The 19,476-nt window shown below is 29.8% G+C and overlaps 1 protein-coding gene across 1 annotated transcript; it reads right to left on the reverse strand.

Moving 5' to 3' along the window:
* Positions 1–312: 312 nt before the first annotated feature.
* On the reverse strand, positions 313–2,859 carry LOC123299582 (zinc finger protein Noc). Its single transcript, XM_044881834.1, has 2 exons — positions 2,590–2,859; positions 313–2,023 (listed from the first exon to the last, which is right to left on the reverse strand). Exons 1-2 carry the CDS (start codon positions 2,674–2,676, stop codon positions 554–556), a joined length of 1,557 nt encoding a protein of 518 aa, XP_044737769.1. The 5' UTR covers positions 2,677–2,859; the 3' UTR covers positions 313–553.
* Between the last annotated feature and the right edge of the window lie 16,617 nt (positions 2,860–19,476).

Below are 19,476 nucleotides of genomic sequence, written 5' to 3' on the forward strand. Positions count from 1 at the left end.
AATTATCGATGATATTTACAACAAAACATATTTCAATGAAAAAAAAAAGAACTTAAAAAATAATTTATTAAATAAATAGAAAAAAAATCAAAATTAATTTTCATTGCACTTAAATATTATTAAATTAAAATCAGGGTGTTTAGCGCTTGAGGTTTATCGATTTATCAATATTATTCTATAATTCCAGGTTACTTTATAAAAATTCACGACTTTTCGAAGTTAAAATTGTAAAATCAGGAATTTTAGCATAAGTTTTTTTATATAAAAGAAATTCTAATTTATAAAGAAAAAAATATCTTCGTGGTGAAATAAATTTTAGATATTTTATGCATTTTCCGTCGCTAAACACCCTGTATACGAAAGAAACATAATTTTTGTTTAAGAGTACAATTGTTTAGATCACCCTATATATAATATATATTTTATATTTACAGCAAAGAAAAAATAGAGAAAATTCAACATTATATCACAGTGTGGCATTTGGACAAACGCAAAACAAAGTCCGCAAATAAGTTTATTATCAACATTCCAAATATATAATTCACTTTAAAATTTAAGGGTGTACTGCAGCCCCTAGTCTTTGGCCATATAAGGAGTATGGTGAATAATACGGACTTAAAGGTGTTGGGTTAAAAGCACTGTATGGTGATGCTCCAAGTGTGGACGGTAATCCTGGTTTTGCGTACGGATGATATCTAGCTGCAGCTGATAATGGACTTAGAGGTGGATTTGGATATCCAGCTGCAGCGGCCGCAGCAGCTCTATGTAAAGCTGCCGTTGAAAATAATGGATTTAACAAAGAAGATGAAGCAGCTGCGGCTGCTGCTTGAGCATTAGCGGTTGAAACGGCGGTAGCTGCATCATTCGCGGCTGATGTACTTCCAGCAATACTTGTATGCGTGCGTAAATGTTGTAATAATTCTTCGGATGTTCTAAATCTTTTACCACAATACGATTCACCAGCAATCCAATTACACACATACGGGCTACCTAATTGTGGATATGGTGGCATACTTGATGGAGGCATGGCCCCGGGGGGTACTAATGATGACATAGCCATTGCTAAACCATACTTTTGATGATCACATTGCGTGCAACCACTTGGACATGGTCCAGAATTTGCTGCGGCACTCATTAATAATTGTTGATTATGCATACTGAATTGACACCCTGTACAGTATGGATCTTTACACACAGGTACCAACGCTTCACCGCCGGATGGCGTTTTAACGCGAGCATAACTGACATATGGTCCAGGTGCTGGACCAGTAGGTGGGTATCCAGCAGCTAGCATAGCTGCCGCCGCAGCGGCATGATGATGTGAAAATGGACTGCCACCAGCAAAAGGTGGCCGGAATGCTGGATTTGGATGTTCTAATCCAGGTGGACAACACAATGAACTTAATCCACCAAGGCCCGACGGTACACTACCAGGTTTGTAAGTACCTAAGGGCATATCTTTTGGATGACCTTGTAAAATTTCTAATCCAGTTCTAATGATTGGGCTAGCACCTCGTGCAGATGTTGCGGGTGACACAGATTTACGATCACTTGATGCCGTTGTTGTAGCTGGAGTTGTTTTACCAATCTCCGTTGTAGTTGCTGTTGGTGTTGACCGACTTGTAGCTGTAACCGACGGAGGCGAAGCACTACTTGGTGTTTTTTTACCATTATCACCGACACTAGAAAATTCACTGACACTGTTTGATTTTGATGATGGGGGCCGTACACTTTGGCTTAAATCATTTTCACTATTACTTTTTTTACTTGTAACATTATTTTCGTATGGTTTGAAAGCAACACTATTTGATTTATTATGTTCAATTGGAGTTGATCTCTTCTCAGGTTTTAATCCGACGGATGCTGGTGATGTACGAGGCAAAGAATTGATATCCGATGATGAATTGTTTGATTTTTTTGGTTTATCCAATGTCGAAATCAACGGTTTTGTTGTGGGTGAGTCGGCACCAATTTGACTGCAAGTTTGGGCCAACAAAGCCAATGGACTTTTTTTTGCATCCAGCTGAAACAAACAAGAATCGAATAAATATAGTGAGTGCATAGTCGCGTAAAACGGAATCTACTTCAGTGTGCAGTGAATTTAATTTTTTTTGCTTTTCTTATTATTTAAGGGACAACAGTTAGAGAAAAAACTAACAAATTTCAATTATTCTAAATTTGTACATGTCCAGAAAAATTATTATTGCCATTCATTGTTGTGGTCAAATTTCTTGTTATTTATTTGTCCAAGCAAGAAAATGGCATTGTATAATTTTTGTTGCCTTCATTCATAGGACTGAATTTCTTCTAATCAGTAGATTGGTAACTAATCGGGTCGAAATGTCCATATAAAATAATAAAAGCATAAAATGGAACAAAAACATCGCAATTTAAGATCTTTTATAGTTGAAAATTTTATAGTAGTTAGTTACAAAATGCTATATGATTACTAAGAGACAACTGAAGATAGTTAAAACAACCCGTCGGTCTCGAAAGTCTCAATCTGAAAACCTTAAAAACGCGTCCTCCCTGAATAAAATTTTTTATTTTTAAATATTTCCACAATAACTAATTTAGGGAAATCCTTACCGTTGTCGGAAGTGGAGATAAATAATCCGGTTGTAAATACTGATTTCCTGATGACGTAAGCATTCCACCGCCTTCTAGGACAACCATTATATTAAAATTCACAAAAAGTTTAAAAAAACGAAATTCACAAATTAAAATCACTATAAAATGTAAACACAACTTTCTTTGATAATAAATTTGAAATATAAACAAGCTCGAAGGACTATTAATATGGATTGTAGTTCCTTGCACTGTAGAACTCAAATGACTCGTGAGCACATCCAATGTGTACATGCAGCTAACCACACTTGAAATGAATTTCAAATGATTGTGTATGGAGAGGGGGTAAACGACCATGCGCAGTAATACATATAATATTTTATACCCCATATAAATATAAATGACAAAGATATATAATATACAATGTTCTCACTTTATTACAATACAATTACATGTATGTTGAACTTTGTTTAACAATTTTTTTGAAAAAGATAGGAACATTACATATACAAAGTGAAATGAAACAAGACATGTCTTGACAAAGCGTTAATGCCAGCACGTCTTGGGCTGTCGAGTTTTACCACCCATGAAGCTATATAGCGACGATGACAAGGAGCCTTCTTTTCAAATAGTGCCGACATCAGTTCTGGCTGTTCGGTTCTGCCTTCTTTTATAGACATACAAACGTTTGTTATATTATATATGTGTTTATAATCAGTAGCCTTTTATATATCCAAACAGGCTTTACAAAAACAAACATCCTATAAATGACAGCCCAGATCTGTGTTTTATTTTTTTATAATTTTATAAATGCATTTGGTTTGTACCTCTCTACTTTCGTAGTCGTATAATAAAGGTTTAGGTTCGAACGTACCTCTTTGAGTTGTTTATGTTTTTATTTCGACAGTTTTAAATTTCAATTGATATATTAAAATATAGAATTATTTGAATTTTATTATCCAATTCAATTTATTTTACTGATTCTAAAATGATACAGGCGATTTTTTCAAAACAATTCATGAATTTCCATCATGATATCATGTCACTCCAAAGATTCCACAACGACTTTAAAATGTTTTGAAAAAAGTAACCAGGATTTTATTCAGTTCTAAAAAAATTACTGTTTTGAAATCTGTCTTGACTCTCTATTTTTCTTTATTCAATTCATTTGAAATATCTATAATACAATGTGCAATTTCTGATATATTTCATCTTTTAATATCGAAAAGGGAAATTAAAATAAGCAAATATATGATAATGGGCAAGAGAATGACACGATCATCGATTAGAGAATATATAAGGCGTGATATACATCTTTGCAAAAACCTGACCATAAGGATTCAAAAGACAGTTTATTATATCAGTCCCTCTAAGGTGGCCATTTCCATATACTTCAAATAATGGAATATGTCTTGAAGTTATAAAATGTGAGGGAATTCAGCAAATTATTTTATTGAAGAAAAAAAAAAAACATAACTTCCTTTTTCACTACTATTTGAGCTCGAAAAATTTCTATCTTTGAAAACGTTCGAAAACGGTACAGGTTTGAGGTTTTAAAACCAGACGAGAATGAAGTCCTGTAGACTAAACTTTATGAGTAAGAAATTTCAAATTATTTGAAGCTATATATCCACTTTGTCGTCAGTTTTATGTGTTAAATAATGAATTTCTTTTGAAGTTTTTTTTCAGCTGTTAGACGGTAACTAATTAATTTAATGGATTTATTGGAACTTTTGAGAATCATCATACTTTCATTCAAACAATCAAAGAATCATTCTAATTCATCCCGTTACTGATTTTTAAATTTACTCATTAATTATAATAAATTTACTCAAAAATAAATTATAAATTAATTATGACCATACGATTTTTTTAGCTTATTAAAACTTCAATTTATGCCTTGTTGTATCCATTTAGTATTCACTGTTATATTTTATGAGTTTTCTAAATTTTTAAAACACATTTATTATTAGTATCTAAGTTTCCTACTGTATATAAAAAATAATGTCTCAAATAAAATTTATTATAATTAATTTAAATATTCCAAATTTTATGTATAAACAAAAAATTAATAATTTATCTGGATAGCTATTTTTTGGAAATTTTTGTTTTATTTATTATAAAAATTTTTTTATTTTTTTTAAATGTTTATAAAATATATGTATTCCAAAATAATTTATTATTATTAATTAAATGTTATGAAATAAATTATTGACTTTTTTCAATCTACATAAAGTTTATTTTTATGGGAAGAAATTTTGTGGAACGAAGAGATTTGACCATTGCAAATTTTTGGTCGAATTTAGAATATTATTTATGACTGGTAAAACTTGTCGTATAAACTATAAAAGTACATTTAAAACTTCCTCTAATTGAATTCGAAGATCACATTTACACGCTATTTACTGAGCTGGAGTTAAAACCGAAACCGAAACTCTGGCTAAAAAGATGTAAATGTAGCCTCTGAATCTAGATCATAAGGCAGAAGTTCTGACTTTGACGTCCGTTATTTGTTGAGTGTATAGTCAGGATTCTTTGTTTTACACATTCATAACAAAAATGGCCAAAAATAACCAAACAAAATCTGGCAACAAACTAGAACAAACATAAATGACAATATAGAAACTGTCGAAACTTGTTTTTTTTTTTAATTATTATTCCAAAATGTGCCCTCAAATTGTAATTCCAAAACATACCTCCAAATAGTAGGCAAGTTTATTTGGTGCATGATGGACAATATTTTTTATTTGCCTGTTTTAGCAAAAGGCCAAATAACTATTTGACGTTTTTTGTTCTGTTTAGTTTAGTAAGTTCAATCTAGGCCAAAGTTCGAAAAATTTGCACAATAAGTCAGATTTGGATGCGGTTTTCGACATTTGTTTCGTTAGATTGTCAGAAATTTTTGTGACTTAATAATAATTATGATTGCATTTTAAATTAACAGAATTGGTCTTCGAGGTACCCCGGGCACATTTTTAATTTCTTATAAATCAATTTAGGTCCGAAATTTCCTAACTCTCTAACGAAAACCGCATTCAAATCCGACTTACTGTTCAAATTTTTCGGATTTCATTGCTTCGTTTCTGCGACCAGAACGCTAGGAGACCATATACTATCAAAAACCATTGCATTTGCATTCTGACCACGAGGGCTGATCAAGATCATCCAAACAACATTATATTCAACGTTCACATAGCTAAATCGAAAAATGAGTGGCTTTATTTTGTTTTATAAATTTGCCAGTAAGAATCAGAAATGTTGAATAACAGAGAGCGTTCCGTAATTTTATAATCACCTTTTAATAAACATGTTTGTATTTAATATAATAGTTAGTTAGTTTTTAGAATAATAAAATGCAACGAACTAAGTAATTTTCAACATTATATTTATTAAAATATGAATAATGAATATTTATGAATATAATAATTTATATATTGTTGACAATTTTGACATTTATATTATTGATTGAAAACTTGTTTACGTGTAAAGTATAAAAGGTATAAATATATAAAATACATAAATACACTTACTTAGTTAGCTTAGTTAGATTAGCTATACTTAGAAGTAAGTGTTGTTTAGTTTGGTTTATTATTAATGTTAATATTATTTATTACGATTGTACATTAGATTAAGACAGGAATTCATTAAGAAAACTTTTTAACGAAACGCCATACAACCTCCATAGACAGACGACTATAAATATTGTGTAAATAATGTCTATTCACAAAGATATTGATATTGAAGGTCTGTGATTTTTCGGTAGAAAGATCATCATTATCAGCAGTTTATTCAGTAAATCTGCCAGTATGTGGCATACAAATGGATAGTAGCCTAATGTTTCCCCCTCAATGAGGCTTAATGTTACTCGCTCAAGGGAAATTTCCATAAATTGTACATAGCTTGATTCACTCTATCCCATTCAAATGAATATGTACAAATCATTTACTAATAATAATAATGGAGTTTAGCCTCCGTTTCACTGACATATACGCCTTATAACAGAGGCCACCCACATCATTATTTGTTAACCTTTATTTATTTTAACTACATACATATTTACAATTACATTTTGATGTGGGTGGATTCGGTTACTTCGTTCTTATCCAAGCGACGACAATGTGATCATTTTTGCACTCCCATTAATCCCAAAAACAAAGTGAACATTTTTCTAGATTACCTTTCGTATACTTGATTTCATGCTTTTGTTTTTGTGCTCTTTTTTATCTTTAATATGTAACAAGTATAGTTTATCTTTACTATGTAACATGAATAGTTAAGTGAGTTGGAGTGAGAAAAAAATATTTCTGCGTGTTGTCTAGGACCAGTAATTGTCTCTATAGATTTCACTGGCCTAGTGTTGAATGATTAAAGACAATGAAATATTAAAGACTTGCTTTTAAGCAAGTGATTACAGTAAACACTTATTTTGGTTATTGGTTACTTGTTCCACATACATAAACCACAGGTTTGTGGGCCTGTGTGGTTTTCATGAACATTGATAATTGATTTCAAATATGGAATACAGAACCTCTTTATAACATACTAAATCGAAGTTTGTGTATAGAAGTAAGCCATTTATTAAGAAACAATAATTGCATACAAACCACTTCCAGGGACTTCAAACTCCTCTTTATTGCAATTTTCAAGAAATACTACTTCTTTATTAATTTCAAACATTCTGTTAATCGCTGTACAAACCTTTATTTTGATAGTACAAATGTTGTCTCAAAAATCACATAATCACGTGTGCGCGTCCTTAAATATTCAAGTTGAAAAACCTCGAAAATCAGTTTTTTGATAATATCCCGTTTCCTTTGCCTTCAATTTAAATTTATTAAAAGTTGATGAGAATAAAATTCTCTATAAATTTTTTTTGAAACTTTATTTTACACATTGAATATTTTTTGCAATAAGGGGCGCATAAGATGAAGCGCTGACCTTAACGTACTTTAATGCTGGGCCAATATATATAAATATAAGATATTAGATAATTATTAAGTAGTATTTAATGAATAATCGGTAAAAAACCGTATAATAGACAGGGTTAATCGTGAATCCTAGTCGATTATGCGCTTTTTTTCTTAATTATTCATTAAATACTACTTAAATAATTATTGAATACCTTATATTTTAAAATATTGACGCTGCACTAAGGTACGTATAGCTGAGTGCTACATGTTCTGCGCTCTCTATTTCATAAACGGTCCAACGTATAAAAAAAGGTTTCAGACAATTTTTTTGGAGAATTTTATCCTCTATAACTTTTATAATGAATGTTATAATGAACATTTGCACAATAAGTGCTGGTACAAAAATTCAGCTTATACCGTTAGTTCCGAGATTGACCACTTTTTTGACTAAGATGATCGGGTTAGCCAGTAATCTCCCTCCGAGATGATAGCTACCGGGTGTTACTATGGCTGTGTGACTCATTTATATCTTGATATTTCTTGTTTAATTTTTTTTCCAATTATTTTACAATTTTTGTGGATGAATATTTAGACGTAAAATAATTTTAAAATACGAGTTTCTGCATTGTGCATTGCAAAAAGCAACTCAAACCCCACGGCTTCTATAAGCGAATTTAATTCATAAAAATTCTCATTTAACTATACTTGTGCATATTTTGTGTACAAATCGATAAAATCCACATTACATGAGCGGGAGCTGGACTTACATAATTGAATGTTATGCTAACCATAAAAAATTAATGTATCAAAAATTACTTAACAATATGATCGATTATATTTATTATTGATAGTAAGTTGAATGTCTAATGTCTATTGTTATTAAAAAGTTGGCAACATGTAAAATGGTTCAACAAAACATGACATATTATTACAGCAGCTGTCATTTGTTTGTCATTGTTCGCAGCACAACAATAAATATGCGTAATGTATCCAAAATATTATTACGCTTGTTGTGGTATAAAAAAAAATATATTACATATTATCAAAAACGTTCAAGTTATAATATAGTACATATGATCAAATATATATAAATAGATAAATGGAACCATCATATTTCTATGGATTCTTAAAGGAAATATATGAAAAATATGAAACCGCAATTTTATTTATATTACAAAAATATTCATTTTTAAAGGGTCTTTCTAACGATATGTGGGAAAACCTATCAGCCGAAAACTTTTGAACAGAAGATTGTAATGTAATGGCATAGTCAAAGTTTTAAGTAAAATATGTCTTAACTTCAAATGATAAATTGATTGGACTAGGATGAAAGAGTAGTATTCAATAATTTTAAAGGGTGTGAATTGATGGGATATTCTTTTTTTATATGAAACCGTATTGATTTTCTTAAACGTTCCCGAGCAAAAAATATATTTATAGTCAATTATTATCATTAAAATTTTCGCTATCTATTAAAATGAATCAAAAAGCACAGTTTCATAAATTATACTCACCCATGTCTTAAATCTTACCCAATTCATGTTAATTACCAAGCTCCAATATCGATTTTAACACGCTTATATTAGCCTGGATGTATGTATGTATGTTTGTATGTTTCTCTCTAATATCATACCCATGCATAGAATATCCTCAGTTATATACATTTATTATACTACCGATAATCATACTGTACATATATACTTAGAACAAGCAACAAGCGTGTTTTTTAGTTTGTTTTGTTTATATTCTTATTATTGTTATAAATTGGTTAGTAATCAATACAAATAATAATTTTAATTTATTATTATTTATTATAAATTGCACAAAAAATATATTTAATTGTTAAATAAACATAAATTGTAAACAAATATTATAGCTTTTAGAAGAACTCTGTATGCGTTTGCTGACAGTGGTACGATTTCAAACACTTTCAAAAAATTACAAAAATGCCCCAAATATGTATTTATAAATAATAAACCAATTATAGTTTTAAAATAAGACAGAAATAAAAAAAATTAAACTTCTCTAATATATCTCTAACAGTATAATAAATTTGTTCAAGTCTTACATGAAACTGATATTATGTCTAAACATCTTTATTTTTGACATCCGTCATAAACCTATCCGATTTTCTATTATCGATTTATCAGGTTATAGCTTATGTATCCATCGTTAAAATAAAATAAACGTCATAATGTTGATAGCTCATTATAACTGCTTAATCGGCAAAATAAAAACATTTTTCATGCGATATGTGACAATGGATGAATTAGATATCCAGCACTAAACTGCTAAATAAAATCGGCAGTTAGTACTACATGATGTTACAAGCATGTTTGAATGAAGAAGTCTGAAAAAAAAAGATCAAAAATGACGAAAAAAGTATTTTTTTAACACTAGTCATGGTATTCCTTATAATTGCCCGCCAGTGGGTATTGTCTCGTTGCAAAACAAACAAAAATACTTACAAAGAGGCTAAAAATATTATGAAGAGGCACTACCTCCAATAAAGATGCAATCGCTAAAACTGATATCATATTTTGGATGGTTGGGTAAGTCGTTTTTTAAGAAAGGTAGTCACGATTCTAGAAAGATTAGAAGAAGGCGAGAGGCATAAAAACACTATCCAATAAAATTTTTCTTTGGTAAAAAAAAGACTTTATCCACAACTTTATCAAGATTCTATATTTGAATGATTACGTTTAGAAATAATCCTGACATTATCACATTGGGTTCTACATAAATGAAATATACTTTTAAATATTATGTTTCACATTTGACGGCAAAAAAATTATTGTACAGAGTCGATTGTATGTCGAATAATAAATAAAATGATTGATGATAAGACTCGATAATAGAAAAGTGACGCATCAACTTTTTTTCACTAACGACACACAACACAAAAACAGGAGTCATGATCGTAACATTCTGTATTATTAATGATGTTGTTTAGGCTAATTTTTATATCGTGCGCTTGCTTAGCTTGCCTGTTCAAAACTTTTCACATTTTTCATATTTTATTATTATTATACTAAATTTACCTCCATATTAAAAATATTATTAAACATTAGATGGACAAAAAATGGAAAAAGTAATATATTCAATTTGTTTTTTCTTAAATTTATTAAAAACGTGAAACTAAGATCAATTATAAAAGACTTTTGCAAGACTAAAACCAAGCATTTTTTCGTACATTATGGCACACAACATCATTCTTCTTATTAAAAATTTATCACTGAATCACGCGAACATCTTAAAGATAACACGCAGTCTATATAAGTATATAATTTTGGGCAGGAATTCCTTTATTAACGAGCATCAAAAAGACACTTTTAAGATTGATAGGGTGGCAAAATAAGTGACGAAAGTTTGTTTAAGAAGTGCGAACTTATATTAGCGATATAAACCTAAATGTGTATATAATATTGCGACCAACGCAAGACCTGAGACCAAAGGTGGAAGCCAGATCTAAAGCCTAATTTATCTTCAAAATGGGTCAAGGTAGAAAATCAAGGTCTTGTTATGTAAGCAAAGAGTACGATGAAAACTAATGGAATTTTGTGCCGATTTCTGAATTTTTGCTTACTTAATTTATTTGAATTTTTTTCTCAAATATATGTTCTCTACATGCACTCAGTGCAAATAGTGACATCTAAGTACTAGTTTAAACAAAGAACAGTTGGTGATAAAGTAAAACATGGTCCACCAAACCCACTGTCTCCCGCTCGGTGCAGAATAAAGTTATTCATACTCTATAATATGTATGTTGATAATAATATTTTTAGTACTTCGGTATACGTACATGTACGATAAATATCACTTATTATTTATTTTTATGATGACATTCCGTGTTTATTCTTAGTAAAATATTACTTACTTCCGTTGATTAAACTTAACGTCTGTATAACGGTTTATTTGATGTAACCGATGACAGTTTTGATTGAACAATATAAAAAAGTGTATTTACGCATGACAATGCACAAGCATGATAAGAAAGGATTTGATTACTAAATTATTCCACCCTTATCTTTAAAGAGTCCATCTACTATAAATCATGCTGTAAAAAATACCAATACTCTATTATGATAAATAGTTGGCGTTGATAAAAATGCTATTCTAAGCTTCTCGAAAAAAGTATTTGATTTTCAAAGTTTGAATCATTTTAGAGTGTATTGATTTTACACTATTTGTTCATTATTTACTCTTTGATGGCTCTATTTAGCGGTAGAAAGACATTTTTTCATATGTAGGTAGGATAAGTTTCGCTAAAATTTTCTAGCATGTTTGTACAAGAAGGCGCGTATATCAACTCCAGATAAATTTTTCCTATATCGCTCAAAGTGACGCTTGGCTGCTCTTGTAAAAATAATCTACAACTATATGAGCGATCAGCAACGTGCCATATGGGGCAGTATGGGTAGATATGCTTTCACAATTACTTAAAATACTCACTCTATTTGCCCTCAGATAGATATACTTATTTTCTGACTTTTAACGTTTCAATATATTAACATGGCATTTTCCATTCCGAGGAGAAAATAATTTTCCAAATGATTTCTATGCGTGCAAACAACATTTATCATGCGGGAAATTAAAAGTTAAATATTACTTATAAAATTAGATTCATTTAATGAATGATATTGTAAACACGAATTGGGTAGTTTTGTTAGCCTTGAACTTATTTAAACTTTATTTTGACTGTACTTGTACATAAATTTACACCTGCTAAACAATTAATATTCATACTGTATAATAATAGTATGTATATGCCAACGAATATATTGTAAAATTAATGAGTAATATATGCAAAACATGACAGTAACAAAAAAAAAACAGCTCCCGCCTGCCTATTGGTCAGTCAATATTTTAAGTGTTTTGCAAATTTATGTTTGCTGTCCAATTATAAGCCTACATCCTACGTTATACAAATATTCTGGGCAAATGTTTTATTTTTATTATTTTTATGCCTACGTCATAATTATTTTATACAGTCCTAATTGTTTACTAGAAAATATTTTATACCGCGAAATTTTAACGAAGGAATTTTGTAATATTCCGTTATGGCCTTGAAAAGCTGTTCATTTTGGCTTGACAGTGACGATTAAAAAGTTCACTTTTTACTCCTTGATTACGTAATGTCGAACCAATTCCTAAATAGATTAGAAAAGTCCTGAGACGCATATACAAATGATGAGATTTTGGTTAGAACTAACCATTACACTATATAAGTCAAAAGCTAATATGTCGACCATATTAGTTCGCGTGATAAAGAAGTTTTAGTGACTCATCTTATGCTCATTTTGCCCTTCCACTAAGATATTACTCCGTGTCACATCCTAAAGATATGAATGTGAAAAGACTAGGTGAAAATAATTGGAAATAATCCCTGAAAACGTACAGGTAATTGCATACTATCGGTGCCGTCGATGCATGCAGAAGCTTGAGATTGTTTAAAATCGTTTAGATATTAATGTCGCGTATCAATTTCGAATCTTTTCGAATCGTTTAATAAGATACCAGATAAAGCTTCGACACTAATAGCACAACAAAATTAAATAATAAATCATGGTAATAAAGAAAAAGTGTTGCATCTTCGAAATTTTCCATGTTTGTTTATTAGGTAGTTAAAACTTCGTAACAAAATGTTTACCTCTCACGGGTGGGCCTTACCCGCTTTTTGAGGGGATAGTTGGGAGTTTTTACAAAATAATAAGGCATACACAAAATCTAGCTTCAAAATGGACCGATATTTGTCAATTTTTTGTGCGAATTAAAAAAAACTTTAGTGTCCATTTCCTTAAAAATTATAAAAAATAGGCAGTTGAAAACATGTAGGTAACTTCAACCAGAGGTTTTGTAAAACCTTCTCGAAAAACAAAAAACAAAATTCTCGAAAATATTTCCGAAAATTTCAAAAATTTTAGAATTTTTTGCTCATTCAGGCAAACGAAAAGAGATCCAGCTTGTAAGTCGTTAGAGATAGAACAAAAATTTGAATGTTAAAGTTAATCTGTATAAAAAAATAACCAACTTTTGCTTGAAATAGTTATGAAAAAGTACCTAGAATTTTTTTTCATTTTTTAGAATGTTTCACAAGATCAGTAGTTGAAGTTACCTGCAAATTTTCAACTCCTTATCTTTTGTTTATTTTTTTATAAGAAATAACTTTAAATACAAACTATTGTTCGATCTCTAACAGTTTATAAGATGGATCGTTGTTCATTTGATTGAATGAGCAAAAAATGCATCATTTTAAAATTGACATACCTCAGTCAATTTTGAAGCTAGAAAGTCGAAAAAAAAATGTGCACAATTAAATCAGCTAAAGTTTTAGTAGAACTTTTTTTAATATTTGATGCGTAGTTTTTCTATAATTTGTAAAAATCTGATTAAAGCTCTCCAACTATCCCTCAAAAAAGGGAGCCCGCCTTTGAGAGATAAACTTTTTGGTACAAAGTTTTTACTACCTTATAAACAACTGTGGAAAATTTCAAAGATGTTTTTTGAAAATTTCATCAATTTTTTCATTTAGATATTTAGTTTTATTGTACCTACTGTAAGTATAATAACAAGTTCCAAAAGCTCTGTGGCCTATGTAATTAAGTTTACCACATCCGTTCAGCCAATTTTATTTATTTGTACATCTAATCATTTTTTAAATTAGACATAAAATATCTTTAGAATCCAAAAGAATACAAATCACGGTTATGTAGATTTCCTCTCACTGTAGAAACTCGAAGTTTTATTCTTATGATTATCTCTCATAGAAATTCAAGTCTCACCACTTTTTCATAAGGAACAATCCCAAAACTGATTAGTTTTGAACATATTATTGTATTAAAAAAAATCAACAGACGCCATACAGTCAAAGAAGTGATTGCATGTCGAACCATATTATAATAGGTAGGTTCGTACCTGTACATATAATATTTACGTACAAGTAATACTCTAATATTTATAATTGAACCATCTAATAATTCATTGTTTCACTGTATATTTATTAAGACCTATAATTTTCTATTATTATTTAAAATTCATAAATTACCTGTTTTATGTACAAACGTTGTTTGTTACCAAGCTAAGAACTACATAACCATATTATTAGTATAAATACATATTATATACAGGGAGTCACAGAGTCAAGAACGTTGTTTATTAATACGGAAAGAGTTTCCGTCTATAACGAAACTAAAAAATATTCGATTTGCCTGCAATCGCAATTATCCATTCAAACTATTTCAAGTTGTAAAAAATCAATATTAAGGTTTAATTAGTCTGTCTTGTTCGTTTAGAAGAATAAATGGAATTCTATCCACTTGAATTGAAAATGCTTAGCACAGATCGTCAAAAAAGTTTCGGTCTTGAGAACACATTCTTTGCATTATACATGATATTCAACATTAAGCATAAATTGGATGAACATTTAAAATATATGCTGCCTCAAACTGCCAAAATTTATTTGAAAAGGCAACAACTGAAAAATTTCTTTTAACAGTACCGAATTAACCACTAAGATTTCTGTCTAAAGCTTTCCACCGAGAAATTAAGCATTCAGCACCACAAAACTTTACCTAAATTTCTACTAAATTATTTTCCAATCTGATATCAATAAACATTTTGTGGACATTCGTGATCTGAGTCGTACCAACAAAAAATATTGCATTCCTGCCTCATGATGTCGATTACAACTGATTTCGGTGAAATATTAATTATATGCATTTAAGTTGTTTTTCATAATTTAATTTTGGGGTTACTTATTTTTGCAAACGAGGCTTAAAAATCCTTTTCAACTTAAAAAATTTAATTACTGACTTATAATGGCTTAATCGTTCATCAAGTTTAAAAATTGAATATTCAACCTGCCTCTATTACAAATAAATTCTGATATTAATTCTACTCCCGAGGTCATGGCTTATAAAGAAATAATTTTGAAAAGATTACAGCTCTATAGAATTAATTTATACTATCGACTAGATAGCGTGTAAAGAAAAAATTTCGAAATGGTCGCAACAAACGAGAGCCTGTAGAAGAAGAAAGTTTGTAAGTTGTGTTTAATATAGTAAAAATAAAAGTTTCGCAAGAGTTATACAATATTTTTCCTTAAATTTTGTATACCCTATACCGTAAATTTTGAAAAGGGCATATTTCAAAATTCTAAAATATTATAAAATGTGTATATGATAACGTTTAAAATCAACAATTTCTGTAATTTTCCATCACTAATAATTGACCCAAAATGTGAGTTAAAAATAAATATTATAAATATCACACTTCTTTAGAAAATAATGTTTTTTTCATTTCCCGTACATTTGATATTTCCAGGCATGTACCCTTTGTGAAATATCATATTCAATTATAAACTGTCGAAGTTACAGTATTTTTAGCAAAAAGAAACTGTATTTTCTATTTACTGTTACCAAATACAAAATAGTAAAAAGCAAACTCAACTATTTTCATAATCCCAGTACTGTTGCCGTTTACCGTATCTATTATGTTTTCCAGACGTTTCTTCTTGGCTCGTTTTGTGAGAATTGTAGAGCATGATTTTTAACGAAACTTTGTCTCGGATATTGGTGAAACTGACGACTCCAGTGAAATACAACATTGTTAAAAACTATCAGGAATGTGTATCTTACACGCTGTATGCTTACGTACATAATATTGCCACATCTAAGAAGAACGAAAAAAATAATAACATAAATAAAGGTGTACCAACTATCGGTAATTCAGTACACTGTTATTAACTGAACTACAAAAACATAGGGTATATTAAAGTATGAAAATTTATGCTAGTTTTTTGTAGAAATTAAATAATAAATGTCTTTAGTTAATCGGAACTGTGTGTTATCGTTGAAAAAAATAAATAAAGAACTATCCGCGCTTCGATTATTATTAAGCAATTTTTGATGAATGGGTGTATTTATAATGGTTTATGTGTGTATTTGGGCACTAATTTGAAATGTTTAATTATATATTTAAACAATAGAAAAAAGTTTTGTTTTTTTTACTATAGAATGGACAGTACTTATTATAAATGCGGCGCCATATGTAGAATTAAATATCAATGGCGCCAATTGACAAACTTAAGTAGATTTTTGTTGGAATGTTTTTGGTAAAATGTCTATCGATAAGTATACACTTACGATCAATTATAATAATTATCCATCAATAATACAATCATTTTTATAGACTATTAATAATATCTGACTACCCAAAATTACAATACATATATTTACCTTTTTGCAAAAATTGATTTAACACAAAATTATTGAGAACTTTGCAAGCAGTATTACAGAATTTCTTTTGTGTGTCCCATATTTTCGCTTGAATAAAACCACGAATATGTAAACCAGAATGTGTTCAAACTGCGTACTACCTCATGTATCCCTAGCTAAATTTTTAATTTTCTTTTGTACTCATGTCAACAAACTCAAGCTGCAGAACACATGATTGTTAAATCATTGAATTCAAAAGAATTTTTTTTTTTTATAAAAACCAATTATTCTCATTTAGCTAGAAACTAAGCTTAATTTGGTCTTACCATTTTCGAGTTAAATATTTTAAGCAGTTTTGATTTCTTTAAACCTGACATCATGCGCTTACAAATTCTTGTTAAGGGTATAGTAGATACATTCCAGTCACTCCTTGATTTCACATTATTTATCAGACATAAGAAGATTTCCGCAATAGACATGGTTTCGTTGAGGACGTTGAAGACAAATTAGTGTTTCAAAAGCGTCGGTTTTTTTAAATACGCCCCTGAACGCCTATTATCTAATTTTACGATAATGTCTAGCCGGTAACTGTTTTGTGTTGTTTCCTTTATTAGACGCCAGCAGATCATAGCCATAAGCAAAACTCTGCAAGGTTATTTTATATATTCAGCAATTTAAAAGGTGAGATCTTTAATCTTAAAAAAAACGGTTTAAAAGTACAAAACCACTACAGTCCACGCTGTAATGACGTAATTTGCAAATAATGTATTGCTTTTTTCTTTTAGTTCTTGCTGTGTTAAACATACATTTAAAAATGGTTAAATAAGAAAAACGAAGACGTATTAAGAGTGTAAAGAAAGCCAAAGTGCCTTGTCTGTTATGTTGTATTCTATTAGTGCCTTTGGTGTCAATGAATAAATAACACACACAAAAAACATTGTAATCACTTGCATTGTACATACAGGGCCCTCTCCATGTATGCACATACTCCATGTATGTGCTGTAGACAGACATCATCAACATAAAACACGCCTTATAATTACAACTTTCCGACTTAAATGGACTGTCAGCTTTTAAATATATACAAACACCACCACATACGAGTATTTTACCTTAGCACCTTTCTATCTTTGTTTTTAATTATCTTTCTTCATTTTATAGTTTGTTCATTTTAAAATGATCGTTACCGCCGCACTGTATTTAAAGAATTATGTTGACGAAGTGCTTCAGTTACAGAAAGCAACTTTGATATCCTTGTTAAAATTATAAATGGTGTAAAAGTATTAAAGGATGTTTCCCTGTTTATCTGTTTGCTCGACAGTAAAAGTTTATGATCGAATCGATTTTGATGAAATTTGGTGGCTTGTAAAATTTGGTGATATACACTGAGCTCTTGGGATAAACAAAGGCTATTCTGTGTAAAAAAATCATCAAAATCAAAACCAAATCAACATCTTAAAGCCGTGAAACAGGGTGAAAAAGGTTTGAATTAAACTTAATACTAAGCAAGTCCTATGACAGAGGCTAGGCCATTGCTCCAAAACTAATTATACGAAAATACCGTTCTACGTTAGGTAAAATTAACTATAAACGTACACTCACTGTCAGAAAAAGTGCCACAGTTAAAACATTCTAAGCGTACGCATCATATGTTATGTTATAATAGTAACACTTAGAATGTTTTAAAACGAGCATTTTTTGTGACATTGAGTATAGGTATGTTTAAAGCTTTCAAATTTTATAAAGCAGATTTCGATGCGATCATTATTCTAGGAGATGATACACTTGTGTAAAGTAAAAAGGGTTTCCGTTTAACAGCTAATTTATCGGTCAAAAAGTAATATGGAGTTAAATGTAAAATAATTTTACACTCGGTGTTCACTTTAAAATTAATTTGGAAAAGTTTCACCCCTTAAATCCTCGACAAAAGGTGGTATGGATAATTTTGTACTAAATTTTCAAAACGTTAACTGTGGTGGAATCATGACGGTAACATTTACAATTATATTTGAGTATCAAGTCCAGTCCTGTTAAACTTTATTTTAGTTAAACACATAAAAATTCACAACGTTAGTTGTTAAACAAGATTATAATCGATGTTGCTGTGCTCTAAACTAAAACTTTATTGGCCAGTTTTATTCTGTATTATATGTATTTGTTTGTGTAGATTTTTAAAAATAAATTGTTACCCAACAAACTAACTAACTTTCTGATCGAAACTGTAAGATTATTATTTTAATAACCATTGTTTTTTTACCAAAATACCATAGATATTAAAATATCTGTATAGATTAAAGGTCGATCTACGTTTTTCAGTAACTGGACGGCAACTACAGCTTAGTGAAATACCTAAGGTCACTTAAAATGAATCAATAAAATGAGAAAAGCAGCAATGTCACCCATGCCAAGTTTTAACTTTTCACCTTTAGAATAAAAATTTGCATATGTGTAGAACCAAAAAGGTTTTTTTGCAGTTTTTTGCAATTTACTAAAAAAAACTATTCATTTTAAAGAAAAAATAGATGAGACCAAATTTTCGAACGTAAATTTTCCTACCGATGGTCTATTTTCATTTTTTTCCAGTATTTTATATCGGAACAAATTTATAATTATAAATAATATTTTCCGCGTTTTGGTGTTTGTTAATGTCCTTTTTTTCGATTTGTAATTTTTGTCCCTAGAGCGCGTAAAACAGACATAACTAGGTATACTTCATATAATTATTAACAAGTAAATCACTGACATTTTTTGTTGATACTTAATGATTGAAAACATCATAAACT

This window comes from Chrysoperla carnea, chromosome 1 (assembly GCF_905475395.1).
Source record: "Chrysoperla carnea chromosome 1, inChrCarn1.1, whole genome shotgun sequence".
In the NCBI taxonomy this organism is placed as follows: Eukaryota; Metazoa; Arthropoda; class Insecta; order Neuroptera; family Chrysopidae; genus Chrysoperla; species Chrysoperla carnea.

What these genes read in the sequence shown, in the direction of transcription:
- LOC123299582 (XM_044881834.1), bottom strand. Translation starts at nt 2,676, where the DNA reads ATGGTTGTCCTAGAAGGCGGTGGAATGCTTACGTCATCAGGAAATCAG. An exon ending in TATCTCCACTTCCGACAACG is followed by an intron (nt 2,024 to 2,589) that starts GTAAGGATTTCC and finishes TGTTTGTTTCAG; the next exon opens with CTGGATGCAAAAAAAAGTCC.